This window comes from Pyrgilauda ruficollis, unplaced genomic scaffold, assembly GCF_017590135.1.
Source record: "Pyrgilauda ruficollis isolate IOZ18807 unplaced genomic scaffold, ASM1759013v1 scaffold23, whole genome shotgun sequence".
Lineage (NCBI taxonomy): Eukaryota > Metazoa > Chordata > Aves > Passeriformes > Passeridae > Pyrgilauda > Pyrgilauda ruficollis.
The window spans coordinates 7,620,798-7,644,649 of record NW_024522539.1 but is presented as its reverse complement, the minus strand read 5'-3'; the positions used below and the strand labels follow the sequence as shown (position 1 = coordinate 7,644,649).

Sequence of the window (23,852 nt, the reverse complement as noted above, 5' to 3'; positions counted from 1 at the left end):
AAAGGCTCAAGGATGCTGTCTGGTGGTTTTTACAGGCTACTTCTTTAGTTCAATTAAGTAAGGTATGTGGGGCAAAACACCCATTATAGGTTTTAATTCTCTTTTTGAAGACCAGACACTTAAAAACCACATGCAAAAGTCTCCACACTATGAAAATAGAAAGAAGAATGTTTGAAGACGTAAGTTCACATCCCAGGACTGCAATAAAACAGATCAAACTAAAGAACTCTGCCCGTGGGCCATGCTCCCACCCTGGCTGTGAGCTGCCACATGGGAAGCTTTTCCCTCCATGCAGCTCCAAGCAGGGCATCAGAGAGGAGCCAGTGGGAGCTGTGGTTTCAGCAAGCTGGTGGGAGGCCAGGGAAGGACCAAAGACCAAGAAGTCTTTGCTGCCACAGAGCAGCTAAGGATAGAGAGATGACAGCAGCACGGGATGAACCAATTTTATGGGTGGAATATCCCTCACACAAGGCATCCCTCCTCCCCACGCCTCCCTAGGCAGCTACTACATCTCAACACTAATAATAAAATATTTCAGTGCCTTGTACTGACTTCACTGAGACAACACAACAGTCAAAGCTCCTGTTCCACAAGGCAGATGTTAAAGCTGCAATCTCCCAGCATCTGTTGCTATCAAAGCACTGAAGAACCTGAGAGGGTTTCAAGTTTGCCAGTGCCAAAACCCTCCCGGCACACTTGGACTGTTTTATTGCCAATGTGTTAACCAAGGAAGTTGTTCAGGTATTTGTAAAACTCCAGTATTTTTTAAAGGGGGGAAACCCCCACTAACTCCATATATCTCATCGTGTTTAACAAAACAGAGGAGGTTGAACAAATATTGAACATTAAAGAAGTACCCACCACCCTTGAAACCCAGCAAGTGAAAGTGATCCAGTCCAACATCTGTGATAACAGACCCAAGAATGCAGCAGCTTCCAAGTGGGAAATTCAAGGTGAAGACTGACTAGAAACAGCAACCACAAAACCCACTTGCATGTGCATGTCCAAACACCTGAAAATTCACCCTAAAAGCATTCCCTAATGCTAATCAGGTGTAGTAAGTTTGTCTCAGGAGTACCAGGCTAAAGTTGTTTCCTTGTTTTGGTAAAAGCATGTACTGACCTCTTTAAACCACCATTATAATTACCAAAGTAATTTAAAAAAAATGCAATTTATTATCACTGGTTTTTCTTCCAGTACTATCCACCCAAATGGAATGTGTCAGCAGCGAGGAGACCACGGGTCACTGTGTTTGTGTAAGAGTTGCTTTTGAACTGCTTTCTACATAGTTGGCTTCTCCCAACATTTAGGATTCTTTCCCCCCCCAACCCCCCGGAAACAGTCCTAAAGACCAAAGGAAAACAAAATTCTCTTGGAATGTCTGAGAGATTAAATGTACCATACATTTAAAATATGTTCATTTGAAAGTACCAATTTTTTGAGAGCTGACTGTTTTTCTTATTTCTGTATTACTGTCCACTGTGTCAAAGGGCAGGAATGGCACTCTAGGATGCCCTATAGTCACAGGTTTCTTGTTTCCTGACCTAATTCATTTATTTACAAACAGAATGGGAATGGAAGAAGCAGGACATTCATTTCCTCCATCCTGCAGGTAAAAATCCTGCAGGCTAAACAGACTAAAGCTGAAAATCCACAAATCCCTGTGCTTGGCACTGCCCATGTTCTAAGGCCATCTCTGGCCGGCACTGTGACCTTCCTGCTATGAAAACAAGCAGTCCACAAAAATATGGGCAGGTCTTTTTCTCTGGAACAACAGCACAGCAATGGGCTAGTGTGGATGGAAAGTCTCACATCTGAAACATCCTCTTCACTCTCAGCAATGCCAGTGGGACCACATAACTGCTGAAAAACAGGTATCACATGATGATTTGGTAGTTGTCAACAACAAGGCAAATCTCTTTCCAGATTTCACACTTAAAAGACAAAAAGATGCCTTGCCAAAATGGGCTTTTTCTACCGTAAAAACAGACTGGAACCCAAAATATGCTGTTCACATCAATCGCACATATACATTCTATACATGTTTCAAGAATTGTTCCTTCTTTTTCAGGTCAACCACAGTGTCGAAGCATCTATTTTCAGAAATCTCTGTTACCTTCCATTGCAGGTACAATAATCCTGACACAGCTGTCTCCAGCCTCCAACCCTCCAAGGAATAAAGTGGGGGCTGTGTGGGTATGTGTGGGTGGGTGGAAAATCCCATAAAAAACTGAGTCAAGTCTTGGACAGTTCTGCAGAGACATAAAAGAATTCAGGACATATCATGTCTATGGAAACTTCCTCTCCTCTCCATCCCACCAGCTCTGCTGTGTGTTGTTTACTGGGTGCCTGCTTGTCTTCACTCTACAGGTTGTCATGCTTCGTGCACATTCAGTGAAAACTTCTGCTGTATCCTGGGATAAAAAGCACAAGTAGCTATTAACTCTCTATAAACAAAATATTATACAACTCGTTCCCTACCTGCCCAGAGGCAACTGTCTTACTAGGTCAGTCACCCTGTACTAAGATGTTAAAATCAAAAATGCTGGGATCTGGTTTTAATTCTCTGTTCTCTGACTTCCTAATCTGCTGGGCTGGGCACGTTTCAGAGACAGATGGTTCTTCAGGGTTCATGTACTTAAAAGAGCTCACAGACAGAAGTAAAAAAAAATAAAGAAATCAAGTGCTGTCAGTTGAAACAGCCCTTCACACGCAGAATACCTTTCTGATGCATAAACCTCTAACAAATGTGCTCTTCAGAACCGAAGGCTGCACAACAAAGTCCCAAAGGAGCTCTACAACAGCTTCTTGTTTAGTCAACTGTCTCAGCAAAAACATGCTTCTCTGAAAAAAGGGATTTTTTATTTATTTTCATTTTTTCCCAGGGAGCATTAAGAGCTCTGAGTACAAAAGTATCAATCTTTGACAAGTATCTTAATGTCTACAAAAGACAGACCTTCTGACAATATATTTTTGGTACAGAACTTTTGGCACAAATACCTGCAACAGACATTTTTACACCCCTTTTTTTAATAAATAGGTTGATCCAATTTTAAAGTGGATGTGGAGAAAGTAACACAGCAGTTTGCCAATAGAGTGCAGAACTCAACCCATACATTCTTTTGATAATATATTACTATTCCATGAAACGTGAGTTTTACTATTACTGATGATGACGTTTAAGGCAGAACAGGATTGTATTTGCCAGGACTGTGTTTCTTGTCGTGGCTCAACTCAGTCTTTGAATTGCTTTGGAGAATTTTATATGTGAAGCCAAACAGGAGTCTCATCCAGCTCTTCTCTGTATCAGCTGGAGTTCTAAATAATTCATGGAAAGTCAGAGTTCAAAACACATTTGCATTCACTTGGCTGGCTGTCAGTACGAGAACCATCCTCTTCCTTCTAAGAAAGATCACGCAGAAATCAGAGCTGGAAAACAGACATGGCAGAATAAGGCAGCTCACAGCACAAAAAATCCTGCACTTATTTTCAGGAAGATTATGTGTTGAGGAGAAAAGTTATCCCAAATTTTCTCTTTCACATGGTTATTTATCATCTGTTAGTGCTGTGGAATGCCTTACTCTGCCTCTCCATTGGTGAGCTCCTGGTCTCTGGCACCTCCCTCTTTTGAGCCTAACAGTTTTCTAATTTTTACAAATTGACTCTATCTACAACATCTGGATTTTGTGGCTGTGTCTACAAACTGCTTGGTAACAAGGGTTTGCAGCTGGACAGAAACTGCCTAAGCTGAAATCATCACTGCAAGACAACATGTTATTAGAAGGTTCTGTGAGACAGGTTCCCCAGTCCAAATCTATGCTTGTATAGCATGGAGTGATGTTTCCATAATATACACCACAGAAAATTGTCACACAATGCTTTTTTCTTCTCAAGGGACGCCTATCAGCTCAACTTTTGCTGTGGTCAGTCACCATTTCCATCATAAAGTTCTACTTTGTCGCACTTAAAAAATATGGCAATAAAAGATCTTGCCAAGACTAAACTTGGCATACAAGTTCTGTCCAGAAGTAACCTCAACTAATATTTGTCAGCTAGCAAGTGAAGTGACTTAGTCATTTTTAAATCACTTGAAAATGAAAGCTGAAAAGGTTCTGGTTCTCATAATTTTCTTGCAGCCACTGCTCTGCACTTTTAGCACCCCTTAACTGTTCAGCTGGAACAGTTTGCAAGGACTCTTGGAGAACCAAACTGTCCTGAGGAGCCTTTGTGGCATGGGTGGGATGGCAAATGCTCCTCTCTGCCTCACCTAGGCACAGAGGCTGAGGCTGAAGGGGGATGTTGTAACTGATTTCCATGTGCTGTGCTGCCTGCAGCCCAGGATTGAGGATAACAAACCCGGGTGTTTCCCATTTGCACCACTGGAGATGCTGGGTGCAGGAACAGGGATCTTACAGCCCTTACAAGCACATCTCAGACACATCATGGAATCACTGGGAATATTTCCAGGCAACCATACAGAGGTGTCTGTGCTCATCACTCTATTATTTAATTAACTACTTATGGAGAATTAGATTTGTAGAAATCAGTCGTGCAAAGGAATGCTGCATTTTAACAGAAGGACAATCTACTACAATACTTTTTCAGTCTTTTTTTTTTTTGAAAGCTAATGTAGCACAGGAATTCTTCAGAAGTGGCTTTTCTCTACACTTAAATCTAAGTTCTGTTTGTTCCCTGTACCATTAGAGATTTGCTGTCTGCAACTGAGAGGCTCTCACTTGCACTGGGACCAAGCCTGCACCTGAACCCAACATCCCCCAAGTTCCACCAGTGCACCCTGAGCTCAAAGAGGTCTTTGCTAATGGATCCTCCCATGGGATCTGATCTTCATCCATATTTGAAGTGATTTATTTTGACATCTGCAGATTTTCAAGAACAAAGAGCAAAAATGAATTATCACTCTGAATATCTGCCCCATTCTGATTAATCATGCACATGACGCACATAAAAACTTCTTGGGAGCCCAATTTTTTGCCATCATCACAGCTCAGCTGCTCTTTTCTAGATCATTTCTAACTGTTCATACACTTCACAGTTCAGCTTTTCTGTTGCTGCAATGTGTTAGCAATTAATGCACAATAAACAGGCAGACAATTGTTCCAATTCCAGGGAATAAAATCTCCAAGGACACAAAATTAAATATAAAGTATCCATCCTTCCCCATATCCTAAGATTTCAAGGAAGAGCAAGCAATTAACTCCCCAAACACACAACATGGTTGAAGCCATGGTTAACAGACACTTCAATTTGACATACATTTTAGAGCTCCTGAAGTCCTGTCTCCTCCTAACTATTCACTTCCTGCTTCTCCTTGGTGTCAGCACTCAGAAGCGTTTGAGAAACCCCATGATCAGGTGGGCCAAAGAACTGTCTCTACCAAAACCTTTGGGTTTCAACTTAGTTTAGCTTTCAGCAGGTCAACCCCTTGATGTGACTCATATGTAAGTACCACAGAAATGCCAAAGGAGGAGAGGGTGAAATGAGGTGAGGATTGCATAAGCTGTGTGACTGCCAAAGAAATGCTCACGTGAGCACAGCCCCAGTCCCAGCCTTATTCCTGGGGGCAGAAATGTGAGCGGGAGCCTGCTTCCTCCACTGGCTTGTTCTCTGTCTCTCCCCGTTGGCAGTGGCAGCCTCCCAAGTTCTCAGGGTCTGGAACAGCATCTCTGGGTAGCAGGACTGCTAAGAGGTGCTGGGAAAATCCCAGCAATACCACACTAATGATCAGCACTTGTAACAAGAGAATTACAGCCAAAGGACACTGCTCGGATCTGCCGCAGGCCAAGTGAAGTTTCTCCTTAGTCTAAATGCTGTCACTGCTTTCCCAGCTCAAGAGCTGAAGGGGGAGGTTATAGCACTGAGAAAATGAGGAAAAAAGCAAAATTAAAAATCATAACATACTGTTACACTTTCACTTGAAAATCTTTTCCCTAAGCAGATCCCGTGCTCGACAGCCAGACGTCACTACAAGATGAGGATATTCCTACTGCCTGAAGTGAACTTCACTTTGAGCAAAAAACACTCTGGATGCAGCTGGCTGGCTTGTGGTTTCCATCCCTTTCAAGCTCCACATTGCCCTTTGTTCTGCATGAAACATGCCTTTGGAAAGCCAAGGAAAACTTGGTTTAATAAACACCAAATTAGAGGAAATGCATTTGCCTCCTTGACATCTTTTAAAATGTCACTACGACACACATTATTTCAGGTCCCTGCAAGATTTCTTTCAGTACTTGTTACAAAGCTGCTGCTCTCAATATGCTCTCAAAGCTGCTGTGCTACAGCAAGGGAAGTGTAACTGGCTGAATGGACTCTAGAATCACCTTTCTCCTAGAAAGGTATCTCAAAGGAGCAAGAGTGATGGTGCCTGCTGCTTATAAACAAATTGAGGCTGGAATGACAGTACTTACAGAAGACTGCTTCTCTTATTTAGCGGTACCTTGTGGAGTGGAGGAAATACAAGTTTAAAATAATAAATCTAGAACTTTCTGGTGGTCTGTATGCTCCACAAACTGACAGAACTACTTGTAAACAAAATTACTGTACTTTACCAGCCACACCTTTAAAACAGTACTCAAAAAGCTGAGCAGGCAGCCCTGCTTTCCTCATGCTGGGCAAATGTTCAGCTGTCCATGTACACCAAATTTACAGGCCTTCTGTGTCAATCTGACAACTCCAAAAGATTCAGGCAGGGAAAAGATTTAGCTCTATAAATACTATTGAACTTCTCTTTCCACTGGCCACAGATCAATTCAGTGTGGAAGAAAAGCTCATAGCTAAGGTTGGAAAAAATACAGAGTCGGGTTTTCAGAAGTGCTCTGCATTTGTCTAGTCCAGCTCTAGTTTGATCAGGTTAAGTCCCATAACTGAGCACTTCTGGAAGTCAAAACATTACTGTTCACTGAGGCTCTGGAGTAATTGTTTCTTGGACAAGATGGTATGTATGCTAAAATGTATTACAGGCTGCATAATAAAAACAAAGGCTGTGCTCTTTTGCAAGTCTCGTGGTATGAAACTCAGCTGTTCTGCCCTGCACAGGTTCCCCTAACTGTTCACTTGGTTTCCATCCATCTGGAATTTCACCACAGAATTTTGCTTTGAGCTTCCCATTTGAATACACGAAAGCTCTGCCAAAACCACATCACATTCAAACCACGGGAAATCATGAATTTGGCACTATTTTGACATGGAAGCTGTAAACAGTGTGCAGGTTCACTCAAAACTGGATCGCTGTCCTTTGAGTTATGAAACTCAACAAAACTTCCAGCAAACCAGGTCAGAAATCTTAACTACTAAAGCAAAGAGAAATTATATGACTTCTGCAAGGATCAGGGGTTTTTTAAATATAATCCCCTACGTTTTTTCCTTCAGCTATAAACATAATATGTGAAGACTAAAAAGAGAAGTTTCCTCCTTTCCAAGTTTGAGTTATAACAGGATTTAGCTAATTTTCACAGCTCTAACATACATATCCTATTAAAGACAAGGTAGTTTCCTATTGGCAGCTTTGAGCATGAATAACTGTAAAAGTCAGAGTTGTAGGTATGAATATGGTTTAGTTTTACAGGCAACATGATAGGTAATCAACTTTCAGGTAACTTACACTACTGCACAGGAGCCTCATGATTAAAATCCAGTATATTTTCAGTTGCCAAACACTGGATTTTTTCCCCTCAAGATTCCAGTTAGCAAACCACAAGGAACTTGTATGAAAATAGAAAAGTCTAAAGTATGATTTTTGACTTCAAATTAAACACTGCCTAAAGAAACACATACTTGTAAAGAAGTCGTAAGTTCATTGAGGATGAAATGAAAACAATCTACATTTCCAGACCACGCCTGAGAACAATCCAGGTTCCAAATCAGAGTTTGAATGCTGAACTACATGAAGGTGGTTTGACTGAAGTCAATGAATAGGAAGCAAAATGCAGTCACTCAACAGAAGATTTATATTACTGTACTGCCTGCAAGAAAACACAGCTTAATCTAGCCGAGTTTCACTTTAACCAGATTTTTACACCTGGCACTCTGAATGTCAGGAAAAGCTCTCCAGGGATCCTGAACACACAGAAGCATCCATCAGCCATATCTGACCTGTCATGGAGTTTTCAGATGTACACAGTTGCTCTCGCAGCTTTTCCACATCATCTGGATGAACCTGCTCGTACAGAGTGCTGCCAAACCACTCTGACTGGGGCTGGTTCAGCACAGGAGTCACAGAGTCTGACACGTAGATCACTCTTCCCGTCTCAGCTGCAACTACAAACAGGAACCCATCTGCAGCCTCCAGGATAAGGTGTTTCAGTTCCTTCCAAAGAAAGGATTTGATTAGAATGCCAGCAAGGAAAGGGAATTAAATATTATGTCTGTCACTGTCAGAGAATATTGTTTTCTTGTGATCTTAGTAGCTGATGAAAACTGAGACAGAAATTTTCACTGATGTAACAATACAACCAAACTTGCAGCAAGGCATAAATTGCTCATCTCAATAACAAACGTTTTATTTTCCATTACTGCCTTTCATCTGGTGATCTCCATGCACTTAAGGAAAATAAACAACTAATACTCACTGTACAATCTGTGATAGGCATCTACCATTAAAAAATAAAAAGATATTTCAGAATACAAACAGAGGAAATGAACAGCTCTAACTCATGGCAAACTCATCCCTTAATTAAAAGTTCTGAATAATTTAGTTGGAAAGAAGGCAATAAGACTTTCTAGTTTGGTTCTCCCTGGCCCTGCTCAGGATGAGTTCTGTTTGTAAATTAAACAGTCACCAGATAAAGGGCAGAAAGTGTAATGGGAATGAGGAAAGAATCTCCAGCCTCTTCTTCCATTAAGGGCCCTGAGCCACTACACAAGAAGATTCTGGAGGTTTTCCAGCCTGTGAGTATGAAGCCTCAGCATCACCCAGAAACATTCCCTTTCCTTAACAGAGCTTGAAAAGCTGTCATGGCAAAGGATGACAACTACCACTCCAGTTCCTGCAACAGAAGCTGGAACAGCCTTTGGTGGCTCCAGTGACCACCAGAGCTTGTTAAGATCCTGCACCTGGAAGTCAAACACAGAACCCCATTCCAGGCAGGACGGCTCAGCAGGGTTAGTGCGCCAGTGGTAGGTATTAGCTGATAAGGTGAGGATAAAAATCTGGCTAACTACTAAGAAATGGATAACTCATCTCAAGAAACACTCAACAGATTGTCAGCTTCTGCTGCTTTGTTATAGAGAAAGCACACTGATCCAGAATTACTGACTAAACAAAAAACCTAATAGCACAACTGGCCACACTATACTGAGAGACAGTATAATCAGTTTTGCACATTATTAAAAAAGATGAAAGCAAACTTTGTAATTCTGCAAGATTTAAAAAAAGAAAAAATTGCAGTAAGAAGTGACCAGGGTGTGCCACCAGCAGAATGGCACAGTTCCTCCAGAAACACACTCTAGGAGAGCTGGAATAAGCAGTCGTGAGCATTGAGAGGTCAGCAGCAGCTGCTGTTTATCTAAGAGAAAGAAGTATTGCCTCCAGCCATAACTTCCATGTGTAAGTGCTTAAATCACTTCAGACCACAAAAATGAACACTACACCCATAGGACTTCGAAAACAATGGAGGTAGTAGGAATTTTCAATGTGCTCAGTAAACACAGTTTTCCTTCAAGCACTGGGTACATCTTCCTTCTTCCATCAAAAATGCAACTAAGTACCTCAGCCAGTAGATATGGGATTCATCTCTGCCCAGTTCAGCTGCTGGGAGCTCCAGCATTAAGACTAAATGATGTTTTCAACCTTCCTCTAATTCCCAGAGAGAGAGGCAGGTCTTTCCAGACTCATTTTTACTTATTTTAGAGAATCTGTTAGGATGGGAAGAACCCAGATCAGAAGGTGAAAATTCCTTTCTGTGAGGCACTGAGTGACTTGTTTTTCAGATGGACAGGTCTCAATGGTAAGAATGCCAATTTGCTTCTCCAAAAATAAAGATCTGTCAGTGTTAAGATCAAGTCCAAACAGCCACAAAAAAACTGTCTGTATTCACACCTTAGATATGTAACTGCTACCAGCTGCTACACTATAGTGAAGGATCAAGCTGAGGCTCTACTCCTCTCAGGGATAACCAATATTTTTGTAAATTCTACCTGTTCTGTAAGAAAGGAAGGCTTGTAAGCTCCATCAGTAGATTTGTTTCCAGTGCCCCTCATGGATTTCATGTGGGAAACAGCCATGCGAAGAATGGTCAGCTTGTCGGGCTTACGAGCCAGGGCGCTGCACGTGGGCACCATGTCCGACAGCTCGGTGATGTACTGGGTCATCTTGTTTCTCCTGCGCCTCTCAATCTCACTGTGATTCTCCCTGAGCATTTAAAGAAACACCAAAGCAACAGAAAAGAGACGTGAGCGGTGTAAGAATCTCAGTTGGAGGTAATGAATCACAATACTTCGCACTTGTTTTGCTGTTTGCACCCCAGGAGAGGAAAGTGCTTTACAAAGCCAACCACTGTTATCCCTCCTTTACAGACAGAAAATCCAGGCCACAGACAGATAAATATGATTTGCCCATAGCTGTGAAAAGAACTTGTATTTCTATTTATTGGCTTGTGGCCTTAATCTCTTAACCAGTCTAATCTCCTTTGGTTTAAGGACAAAAATGAAGTAGAAATATGTGAGGAGCTAACATCTGCCAACTCCAGTCAAACTCCCAGATTTGCTGTGATGCATCTCTCAGGTGCTTACAAAAGGTGTCCTTTAGAGGAAACCTCTCACTAACAACTGGATCAGGTCAGCAGGAAACATCAGCACTGACTTATGAAAAAAGCCCACTCAGTGACAACACAGATCCCAAACAATGCTGTTTGGAACACCCCACATCCCTGCAGGAAGTCACTATATGCCTGCAGGATCAGACTGCATCACTGGGACCATATATGGGATAACAGTACATACCAAAAAAAAATTCCCAATAAATAAATAAAATAAGTACAAAAGACAGCAAGTAAACAGCTGGCTTGTCAGACATAGACCAGAATTTATGTTCAGGGACAATTTAGCACAGCAGGGAAGCAACAATGACAGTACTTGATGCTGCCCCAAGTTGGGCTAGGCTGCAATGTTCTCATCCTTTAGAGGAATCATATGGCTGAGGCAGTGAGTCAAATTTGAGAAATCCCAAAATGGACACCCACCAGAATCTTTCAGAAATAAACATCAGAGTTCCGTTTTCCCATTCTGGAAATCACCATTGCTTGATCAGCATTAAGGAATCACACCAATATATACATCTGAAATGGTCCAAATGGACCTAGAATGCTTCAGTGCCCAGCACTTATTCTTCTCATACTGTACCTGTCAGGTGGCAGCTAAATACAAGTACACGACAGGTAGATGATGCTTCAGTTGTCAAAGCAGCATCTTCCACTGATTTCAATGAGCTGTGCATGGCATTGTCTTGTGGGATCGCTGGCTGATCCAACAAGATGTGAGAGGTGATCACTTGGAGAGTCCACCAGCATTGACTGATGTGATAACACAACATTAAAAGAAACTGCAACATTCTTTGGAGCTGACTGCTATGAAGACTGACCATGAAAGCAGAAGCTAGGCTTGGCACACTTTTTGGATGCTTTACGAATTAAGCCTTTTCTCAAAATGCAGGAAATAATTGTATGCTGCTTCTTGAAATAGAGGAATGCAAGGGCTTGCCCTGCTTTTTCCTGCCCCTGCACATACAGGTGTTACACGCATGAGGCACAGTCTGCAGAAACAACACTTGTTAGGGCTACATGCAGAGTTATTATTCCTATGCTTACTGTGTGATATGCAGAAAATCCAGCTATGACAGCCCATGGCTGCTCAGTAAATTACAGCCAAGCCTTGCCTGAGATCACTGTCCAGGAGACTGTAATAGTGAACCTTTCATTTCACCTGGCTGAGGAACAGCCCTTGTGTGGGTCTGCACAGATGTAGGAGGGAACAGGGGGAGTTGGGTCATACACGCAGCTGGTGTGACAGTGCACATGTACACAGAGCACACGTGTGTACATGCCAGCTGGTACATGCAGATAAATATGGACACAGGGAAGATAAAAGCATTTTTACATGATGAAAGCTTGCTCTAAGTTCAGCATTTTCACAGAAGCGGTGGTTAAGAAAAAAAGAGAGAGAGACAAAGAACAGACAGATTCAACATACATTTCACACTTATAAGTACATCATACATTGTCTACCACTCAAGTATTTTAGTACTTCTGGACATTGAAAACCACCATAATAGAGACTAAACAAAGAGACTGTAAAACTTCCTGAGAGAAAAAGAGTATCCCAATAGTCCACTTCATTTATGATCTTAAAAGCTAGAAAGTAGTAGCATGTTAATCTACTGGCTGTGGAAATGTTCAAGCAGACAATACCCCAAAAGTTTCCTGAAACTAATTCAAATTTAAAGCCTTAAAAGAAAAAGAGGGGCTGAGATGCTCTTCTAAAATGTGTGTCCTAGGAACCCTGGCATTCACAACCGTGTACAGAATGATGTCCTAATTCTGTCATGTCCAACTTTGTTTTTATACTGAAATTATGAAGGGACATTAAATTTTGGGATACAGGGGAGCCAATCCAAAACCACTATGGGTTTGTATTTCTGACTTCAAGCAGTTTTGGAACAGCCAAAAGATCAGTATGAACAGCATCATATAAAAGAAAAATGGGGGCAAACCATATCTGACTTCCCTTTTTCCTACCTTTCCCTTCTGAGTCAGCAGTACTTTGATCATCATCCCACCTAAAACAGAATAACCATCTCTCTAAGCTAAGGCACACGTACTGAGATTTTTTGGACACGAACATCCCCCTCTTTTCTCTCAGCAGAGGAGCTCTACAGGACACGCCTACCTTGCAAACTTTTCCTTATCACCAGTGATTTGATCACCATCATACCTAAAACAAAAGATAGTACATCAATCAACAGGGGTTATGCATTGGATGATAGCCAACACACAGCAGAAAGCAAAAAAATCCACAACTGCAAACCATTACAAATAACAGCAAGAAAAACAAGGGAATGAGAATGATAAGCAAAGAAAACACAGGGCCTGATCCAAGCCATGCCGATTCAGAAACTTCATTTGTATATTAAAAAAACTAGAAAGACACATTTCAGTGGATTTAAGCAAACACTTTGACATACACTGATTTCTTGGGAAACTTAACAAGCAGCACCAGTACAGAAAACACCAGTGAGCTTTTATCCACAGCAGGCCATGAAATATTCAATGCTGTGCTGGAAGTGAACGGGCTGTATCTGTTCCAGCTTGCAACCACAGCTCCCTCCATTCAGCAGAGGGCACTGATGGTCTACAGATAACACAGGAGGGCAGAGACACGGCTGAAGGGTGATGCCTTATGTAAGGGAGCCTTGAGGAAAAAGTTCTGGAAAGAGACACTGTACTGACTGTCCTGGAGACTGGTAAAAGGCAGAAAGGCAGGTGAAACTGCTGGGTAAATAGAAGTGAAATTTAAACTGGCTTAATTCCCTAGAAGTAAACAGGTACCTCATTCCTACTCAAATCAACAGAAGTTGGATGCCCAGGCAGGTATGTGCGGTGTTTGAGCAGTACCTTTATGGAGGAAATCCAGACCAATGAGACTTTGGTCCTGTGGGACTAAAGCTTCACTGTTTCTAAAGCATTGTCCCAAAGTCAGGCAGCAATGTGACATTTCAATAAAAAATGACAGGCTGCTCCTCCTTCTCTTTCCTAAAAAACACACTAATCATTTGAAATTGGATTTTGCTAGTTATGGAAAGACTCATTTGTTTGAAACAAAACTGCTAGTTCCAAACCACAAAATATATGTTTTGGAAAACACAAAAACAAGGTAATGGCTTTTCTAGAAGTGAAGACTATAACTGCTCAAGAACAGTTAAATGAGGTTTTGTATTAAAATTACACTTTCAAAAACGATGTAATTTGTAACAACAGACAGCCTATGAAGGTCCCATACATTAGCTTAGAAAGTAATACAGCCTAATAAGCATGCTTTTCTCTTCTAAAAAATCAATAATGAACTTTTTCTTTTTTTCTGTCTGAAATGAATTAAAACTAATTTTAAGGGATCCACCTATGCAAGTTCCTCATTCAAACAATGAAGACAACACTTAAGCAAGCCTTGAGCTGTATTTCTTTATGCTGTGTTCAACACCAGCACCCTCAGAACATTCAAGTGACAACACCACTTTACTCCCCTTGACTCCGCCCAGAGAACAGACTGAGGCTGAGTAATTTTCAGCAAAAAGACCAATTCAATGAGGAATGGGCACATGACAGGGGAAGCACATGCACAGGCTCTGTGTGAGGATGAGGTGTCATGCAGGGATACCTGGGCTGAGCTGGAAGCCCTGAGAAGCAGAGTTTGTCACCTGCCATGGAGCACTGTGCTAACACCACCAGCCTGGGCCTTGGCTACTCATCCTTCTCTGCAATAACTGAAGATGTTATTGCCTCCAAATACTGGTTTTTCCCTCCCAGCTGACCTCTGCACATGTGCTCCTTCAGGCACTTCAGTCAAAGGCAGCTGAGTTAATATCAACATTTAAACAGCAGCTCTTTGACAACTAAATAATTTTGACTGAAACAAGCTAGGAGTAAGTCTGTGAGCAATCTGGAGAAGGGAACAACTAGAAGAGGATGTCTGAACATAGCCCCGGGTGTGCCTGCATGGTTTTTCTGTACTCTCTAAAAACAGAATAATCTGGGGTCTATACAGCATTTAAGATTTAAATATCAGATTTTGATCTGACACCTAAAATCAACTCAGTCTAAGCACAGCACAGCATGCCTCCCCATTAAAAGCAATGGAATTATTGGCTCAACCCACCAGCAAATTTTGAAAGGACAAAACCAGAATGGGAAAGGACCAACACATGTGTATCAGTGTGCCCAGAAACCCTGCTGCTCGTGCAGGCACAAATCAGGTCCCATTCATCACAAATCTTGTTCCCTTAACATGTGTCTTCCAGGAAACATTAGGACTAAGCCCTCAAATCACCAGTTTTAACACCAGGGACTGGTTCTGTAAATGACATCAACCAAACAGGAGTGCTGCTGGTCTTGTGCAATAAATGATGATATGGTGTCACAGTGGATCTTCAGCACACTTGTCTTTCAGACTGGAATGACCCTGTTAAACCCTACAGTGACAGCTGTGCTTCAACATGGCTGCTGATACAGAGCTGCAATTACAATTTGGATAATCAGCAGTTACCCACAGGCCTCAAAGTACCTACACCCCTCACTGCAGCTGCTTGGTTTCTAATGAAAAAATGCAAACAGTGTGACCAGGAAAAGAAAAAAGGAAAAGTGAAAAAAAAATGGCAATGAGGCTTTACTGTTTATTTCTAGCTTTGAACATCCCATGTTAATTAACATTTTTTTGTCAATTTTTACTATTCAGTTACACCTAATGGTACATAATGTAAAGCTCACTAACTTTAAAAAAACAATCCACCTCTGTCAAATTGTCTTAACAAGTAATTAACACCTGAAATAAATTAGAAATGAGATTTCATTTTCAGTGGCCAAAAGACAACTTCAGCAATGTCAAATAACCAAAGTTCATCTACAGCAGTTGAAATAATAAGGCAAAAATCACAAGTTTTCTCATTTGATATAGCTGCAGAGTGAAACTGTGACACACACACACTGTCAGCTTTATAAGCCAATAACTACATTAGGCAGGTTTCTGCCAGAATGCCTAATTTTCAGAGGGAGCTGATAAAAAGAGTAACTAGTATTTGGGTCAAGTAGTTGGCAAGTTCTTCATACATATTTATACTGATTTTTCAAGCATCAGTAATGAGACAGCTGTCTTTCCCCACTGAGAGAAATCAGTGATTTGGCCAACTCTTTTGTAAATGCTCACCTTGAAAATTTGCTGGGCCCCTCCCCATCTTCATCATCAAAGTCCATTCTGTAAAAGCAAGATTTCCAAATCAGCAATCAAGGCGTTGGCAATGGTGGCATGAACATTCAAGCCAGCTGTTCTCAGTGTTGTAAGATTTGTGTTTTGCCTAGAGGTGTTAACGACTGAGGATTCCAGCCTTGCTCATCCCCTCCAGGCCTAGGAGCAGTTCATCAGCTGATTTATGTCCCAGACCTTCTCAAGGCTGTGGAAGAGCTGAGTTCCTCCTTGGGCCAAATCCCAGCCTGCCAGTTTGGCTCCTCCAGGGAGCCACAAAAAGCAGGAACTCTTTCTTCACTTCTTACACAGACAGACTTGGAAGATTATCTTCCTAATTTAGACATCTAAATTAGATTCCTGTATTAGGCAGTGTGATTGTATCACAGGTATTATCACTACAAAGTTATACAACAGTATAATTTACAAAGCATTTTTAGACACTTGTATACCTACAAAAAGAGGATAAATATTTATATCCCCAAATATAAGGATGTTACTCTGCCATTAGACAGTCAAGCTGATATAAAACTATCAAATACAGTTACTGTATTAGTGTATTTATTTTAATAAAAATGCATTAGTATGATATACAGACCTTGATCACTTTTAATTTGTGTAGATAGGAAATGATAGTTTTGTTTTGCAAACATTTTCTCAGATTTCTTTAACATTCTAAGCTTTCCAGCCTTTCAGTGTAGTAAAACTTCATACGACTGCAGATTCCATGTCTCTAACACTGTTCATATTAACAGGTATAAGTCCTATTAAGGGAAAAAACTCTTCAAAGTGACGATGATATTTATGTCAGTATTAAAATTATTCCTACCAATGACAAACTGAGGTTTGTATGTCCAGAGTGCGGGAACAAAGATGCAAAAACAGTCTCTAAAACTACATCAGCACAGAGAAGCAGAAGTGCCAGTCAGGCACTGCCTTCCTAAATTCCTCTAAATTCTTCCTTCTTAAATTCTGACAACCAAGACAGACTGGGCCATAAAAGATGTGTCTGAGTCACAGCAACCTCCATACAACTGGAATGAGGGCAGCAAGTCAGCACAGGAATTGGACATGGCACTAGAAAAGTTACAATAATATTTTCCAGATGGTAACAGTGATTATTCATTTCTGGAGCAAGCAAAGAGAAAACCATTTTCCCCAAAGAGCTTTAAGAAAAGCTGTGTATTTAACTTGCTTAGCTTTGATGCAATCATCGTTTTCTCTATAAATCACATCTCTGCTCACCTAATTACCACCAAATCCGGTTCCAAGGTCCGTGATCCCAGCTGCCTCCTGCAGAACAGCACCGACCCCCAGTGGCCAGTGGCCTCACCTCTGCCACAGGGCTGCAGCTAAGCCAGGACCCAGCTGCTGCTGGCACCCCAAATGTGGCTTCAGGGCTGCCACCAGCAGCCTGAATCCCCCCGGACCTGCAGCACTCCCAGAAATTTACCATTTACAGATGTGCTATAGCCCGGGGACTCCTCCCACCTACCTGCTTCCTCCCCACGTGTAATAATGTGACATTCCAGAAAAACCTTCCCAGTTATTTGGAGTATTTCTACCTGCACTGAAAATGCAGAAGTCAATGTTAAGGAGAGCTGTTTGTTTACAAGTGGAGGGCAGCACTGGGATGGCTTCACCTGAAGCCACTCACAAAAGCATCACACCCTTACTTGGTCTCACTGGCAGCTAAAACACATCTGAGAGAAACACAGTTCCAGACTGGGGGGAAAGGGCTGCTAATTTTTTTTGTAAAAAGTTATACACCTATGGGGGAAAGCCTTTTCTTCAGGGATTATATGAGACACTGCTTTAATCTGGGACAGATTAATTTTGTTACTCTTTTCCTTCCTCTCCAGTACACTGAGATCACACACCTTGGTGGATATGATTCTATGATTTATTTAGATTCCAGCCAAATACTCCAGCTGAGTGCTAAGGGATGGGTTTTCCCCAAAATCATGTATTAGCTGTACTGCATTTAATCTAGTTTATTATTACTGGAATACAATGCAGGGAATTAGAGATGATGATAACAGTTTAAGGCTTCATCCTGCTGCCTGCACTGTATCACCACCTCTGAGGGAATAAGGGCAACTAACACACCTATTTATTTAGATGGTTGGATATCAGCTTCTTCCTTTAGGAGATTCTTGATGGGTTAATGTCCTTAGGTAACACCTCCCACATTTACAGTGGGCTCATCACAGCAGAATCTGAATGCATAAGGTATAACATCAGTCTGCACCAGACTAAGTCTTTAAATAATGCCTTTGCTTTGTTAAACTACCCAAACCCCTTTATTTCACACGAAAATTGAACATAAATTTCATTTAAAATATCAACACTTTAAAAAAATGCAACAGCAAATGTATCTCTGGTCCATCTTTGTTAATAACACATTTCCTAATTTCACTGTGCAAAATGAAAAACCCTTTGAAACATTAAAAAAACCCCTCAGATATAAAGTCATTGATTCCAGTGTCCTGCCTGATCCACTGTGTCTGCTTTACAGCAAGGCAGAAGGAAAGGCAGTGAATCAGTTGTAACCTTTAGTAGAACACAGCAGAACAAGTAAAAATAATATTCCATCAACCTCCTCATATCCTGACAGATAAGATCTTCTGTTTAGATAGAATATACTGCACATTAGCAAAACAGTAGAAGCAGCCTCCCAGAAGACAAATGACATCACTTCAGAAGATTCAGAAAGACTATCTTTTATCTTCATTTAAAATTCCCATTAAAAAGATGCTTTAAAAAAGAGCTGCACTATGCTCTTTTGTTTTGAAGAGACAGCATAAATCTTGTTTTCCTCTTTCATACTGTTCACATCAATCGTGAAAAGGCCTGATGCATGAGGTACTTATTAAAATGTATTTTCCTTAGAAGATGTGTGGCTACCATAAATACAGTAATAAAAATACTTCAAAAAATTAATTATTCTCAATTAGAAACATTTTCATAAAAAAACCCCAACAAACCAAAATGCCTCCAAACAAGGTGGACCTGCAGAGGTTAAAAAAATTGACCTGCAAGAGGATTTCAACACTGCAACAAAATTACTATGTAAAATTCCCAAGAAATGTCAAAAGATGCTTGCCATGATTACACAGTGTAGGAAGAGGGCAGGCAGGAATGGTCAGGAGCAAATGCAGCTGAGAAGCAGATGGGGATCTGTATTACAGCCTTTTATTCAGCACAATATTGAGGGGCCGAATGGTGAAGTGAGGTCTCTTTTCCCCAGATTTTGATAGTTCTGGTTCCGAGAAAAGGCAAGACTACACCATGAACCAAAACAAAACCAATGCAACTGAAACCAATTCATAAAAATAACCCCCAACCCTCCCTGCCCAAGTACAGAGAGCCCAGGAAGGTAAAAGAGCCTCTTATCCTCTGATAGAGCAAAGCCTGAATTAAAACCTCATTAAATAAAGAAGTGAGGGTGCATTAATCTAAGATAGTCATTGACCACTGCACTGCATTATGTTATGCTGTCACTTTTTTCTGTGAAGTAGTTGGTGTAATTTATAGAAAGGAAAAATATTTTTCCAAGCTGTCAATGAAGCCAAATGCCGACACGGCAGAAACATCTCCAGGACAGCCAATGAGTTTAAACTGATCTACATTCAAGTCCACACAGCAATTATTCTGCCAGCTTGCCTCAGCAATTATGAAAAAAGAAACAATTTTCAGAGATAACCAAATCTGGGAAAGATGGCTGTGTACACCAGCTCCACTCCTTTATGTTTGACACAGAACACTCCTAAAATGCCCAAGGACTGAGGTGTACAAAGATGTACCACCAGAACAGCAGTGAAAGGATCAAGTGTTAGTTGCAACTTTGTACAAAGAGAAGCTCAGAGGAATTAAGACACAGCAGGCATTCTTTCCCTCAAGGTCTGAATATACAAAGAGCGAACATTAAAAAAAAAAATTATAAAAATAATAATAATAAAAAAAAAGCACTCTCAGCTCAAGCTTGGAGAAAGGCAATTAGCTCAGAGCTATGGTGCACAGATGAAATACCATGATCCAGGTATAAAAGTGAATCTATACTAATTTACTCACTGAATTAACATGTTAAAGACATTTAAAATAATTTGATTTTATGTTCCTCCCACCCTCCCCTCACTTCACCTTCTCACAAATAGATGACAATACTTAAAATGCAACAGTTAAAGCATTTCAATTAGTATCCAATCAGTATTTAATATCAGAATATTTCACAGTCGGCAGCATCAAACCGTGGCAACAGTAAATTTCAAACTGATATTCAGAGTTGACATGCTTTTTGATCGAAAAAGACATCAAATATCCTGCAACTCAAGTACAAAACCTTATCTATGTTAGGTAGCAATGAAAAGATGTTAATGCTTTGTCTTTTCTTTTGAGTGCAAGTTTAAAAAGGTTTTCTCATTGAGCAGCTGGAAAATAAAAATGTGATGCCTGTCAAAGACAGATTTTAGGAGTTTCTCAAACCAATTTCATACAGTTAGCTCAGCATAAGAAGGGCACTCAGTGGGGGGAGATATTCAAACTGCTCTGTCCAAAGGAACAGCCCTCAGAACAACCATCCAGAGTGTTCACATCACACCAACCTTGCTCTGCGTTTGAGGCAAGGTCAACGTTCCCCCTGGTTAATTCACTCCAAGATTGACACTCCAGCAGTGTTACTGGAGCAGACGCACAAAACTGGCAACATACCTTGGTGAACAATCCCTAGAGCAGCTCCTGCAAGGAATAATGTCATCCTTAGGTGTTCGCCAGTGAAGATTTCACTCACACTGTTGATCCTGTTAAGCCCCACCACTGCCTGATTTAGGACTAACTATAAGACTAATCAGTATCTTTTGAAGAGACTCTCAGACCAGTAATCTCTGAGAAAGCATCATCGAAAGATCACTACTACTTGTGATCAACTTTTGATAAAAGAGGAGGGAGTTTTTAACAGTAGAGAGTAGTTTTCTGTTCTCAAGCTCTTGCTACACTTTTCTCCTAACAGAGAATTACTATGAGTTGCCACAGAGCAATCTGATGTGGGCAACTTCCCCTACACCACATCAGCCTCTGACCCTAGATAAAACAAATTTTCCTCTTTAGCAGAGCCCTCAAGCTAAGGGCTGAATTTGATTCAGGCCCTGCTCCCAGAAGAAGACTGCACTGCTTCCAGTGAGACCTAGAATATCGCTGTCCACGGTCTCTGAAGAGTAAGCTCTCATGCTATTTCTGTACCTGGAACTATAAAGAAAATATCTTTAACAGGCCTCTCTTTAAGGGCTTCCAAGTGTAACTTTCAGATGAAGTTGAGTAAGTCCTCATTTGCAATCTTGCTACCTTTTTTCATTTGATAAATCACTGTGAGATGAAACAGATATAGGCAATACACATTCATTATATCTACAACAGCCACAGGATCCAAACTCCTTTCTGGATGCTTTGCCAAACCTGAAAATCTTTTGAAACAAGCAAAACAACAAGCCATATGCTTATCAGCAAGTTTGATCTTGCAGGAAGAACAGATGCATTGAAGAGAAAAACAAAACATCAGTGACTAATGTCATAATGAAGCTTACATAAATATAACATTACATAATAAACACACACATGTATTCAGGTGCATTTTGAGTTTTCTAATACAAGTAATTTCCAGTTTCAGACCTGAAAAAAAAGGAGATGGCTTACCCAGAGCGACGCTTTCCTCCTCTGGAAGGCATGGATCCTGCCATCCTCACTTGTCCACTCGCCATGGGAGCCACTGGCAAGGCCACCGAGCCAGGAATATCTGATGCCATTTCTGTAAGGCAGAGATGGGGGAAGAGGTGGGGAAAATCCCTTAATCCATTACCTTCAACGAGAAACCTCTGCTGATAACATTAGAGACAGGCCCTTCCAAAAACAAAGAAAGAAAGCTTTCCTTTTTATTTCTAAGAAAAACTAAAGCTCTCCTACTAAAACCCAGTAGATTCACAGATCATTTTCAAAAAGCCCAGCTAGGTCAACAGACATTATAGTGCCTGGGAGACAGAGAGAATTGCAGGTAGGTATCTCTGTATTCCACTGACAAATGGTTCTCATTTTAAGTCTCAAAGAGGCTGACAGATGAAGGCAAACAACCTTCTACAACAGTTTAAGTGCCTTTTACAGAAATGCAGAGCTGAATCCCCAAGGCAAATGAAGCTGTGGATCATGGTACCAGGCTACGAAGAAAAATAAAAGTTCAAAAACTCAGTTTGCCAGAGAGGCCAAGAGTTGAGAGCAGAGCTGAATTATCAAGTGATACTGGTTTTTATTATTTATATTCTGGAGGCATTCAGAGGGCCAGACTGAACTTGGAAGAGTTCAAAGGCTTCCTGCATTTCTGTGTGGTGTCTTGCAGAGCAGAACTGAGCCCAAAATCCAGGCTGATATTCGTCTCTCTGCCAGGGCTTGAGGTATAGCCACAGGTTTAATCAAACCACAAAACTCTGATGTGAGAAACTGCAAAAGTTCACCTTATGCAATGGTTTTCAGACCACTAATGGCAAGTACTTCTAAAGTCTATTAATAACAATTCATTACACTTCAAAAAAGAAAAGTGGAATATAACATATTTAGACCCTTTTCTCCTATTCCATTATTAAGCATGGGATTAAGAATGTTTTTCCTCTGTATAACTCTTATAAACTATATGAGCAATTAAAACTTTTTTTCTAATGCACATATACTTTATTCACTCTGGAGGAAAAATCTACAGTCAAAACATTTAATTATCTTGAAAGAAAATGCATCTTCTTTCCAACTTTAAAAAAAAAAACCAACTTGGCAAGGTATCTGGAGCTACAGCTAAATATAATTACTAATGGAAAGCAAATCTGTTTAAAAAATCCTGCTATTTTTTCCCAACAGATAAGTATGAAATAACTTCAATTATGGAAACAGGAATCCATGTTCTTTCATTCTGTCTGGAGAGCACTTCCATCTCTGCCACACTTTATACACATCCATTATACAACATTATGCATTTCAAATAATAACATTTTATCTGTTCACTGATTTCATGGATTTCTTCTAGTACATTTAGTTTTATTAACTCCTTTTCAACTAAAAAGCAACAGAGCAATCCAATATTTTTTAACAAAGTCTGCAAGGCCAAACAATGAGACTGCTGCCTATGCCCCCACATCACAGAAAGTTCCACAGTGGCTAAAGCTGCAGCTATGTGGAAACACAACATTTATGCACATTAGCATATCTCCAGACAAATAAAAGCATCAGCATGCAAACAACTGGTAAATCACTATTTCCAGAATAAGTACCCTTAGCTGTCTAATGCCCATAATTCACTCAGAACATTCAAACTCATCTCTCAGGGGTAGAACCGAAGGTCATTCTGAAATGCTCTGCTCACTCGTTTATTAAAGCAGATGGTAAAAACCACAATAAATCTACCTGCAAAGTGTCCCCGTCACTCAGAAACACATTTCAGTATAGATCATCAAGGAGATCAGATTTTTTTAAAGTAGTAACTGTAGGACAATTTCAGATGATCTCTGAGCAATATTTTAAGAGCAGGAACAATACTGTACTGCGATGAGGAACTCTTGTAACCTCATTTTCCTCAACAGAAACCAAAGATGATGAAAAAACACACCAAGGGTTGTATCCAAAAGCCAAAAGTAATTGTTTAAGGTAATTTAACAGCTCACCAAAAAAAGGAAACAAAGCCCCCTTGCTCGCCTTTATGCATTCCATGCTTAGAGGTGCATTCTAAAGAGGTTGAGCAAACCTCTTTCTGCAGAGCCCTTGCTCTCACCCCTGAGAAGTCAGGGAAACCTAGACAGATAGTTGTGATCATTGTCCAATTTAGGTGGCTGTGGACAGGCAGAATGGATTGTTTTTCTGCACTT

General features: G+C 40.7%; 1 protein-coding gene across 2 annotated transcripts in view; it reads right to left on the bottom strand.

Annotated features, from left to right (window-relative positions):
* ARNT2 (aryl hydrocarbon receptor nuclear translocator 2) overlaps positions 1–23,852 on the bottom strand; it is a 95,567-nt gene that overhangs the window by 49,888 nt on the left and 21,827 nt on the right. Inside the window, exons 2-6 of one of the 2 annotated variants that reach the window (XM_041469237.1) lie at positions 21,649–21,760; positions 15,925–15,972; positions 12,898–12,942; positions 10,153–10,366; positions 8,110–8,323 (exon numbers count right to left, since the gene is read on the bottom strand). In XM_041469237.1, coding sequence (XP_041325171.1) covers positions 8,110–8,323; positions 10,153–10,366; positions 12,898–12,942; positions 15,925–15,972; positions 21,649–21,760 — 633 coding nt within the window. The remainder of the gene's footprint in view (positions 1–8,109; positions 8,324–10,152; positions 10,367–12,897; positions 12,943–15,924; positions 15,973–21,648; positions 21,761–23,852) is intronic. The other variant, XM_041469238.1, reaches the window with a different exon arrangement.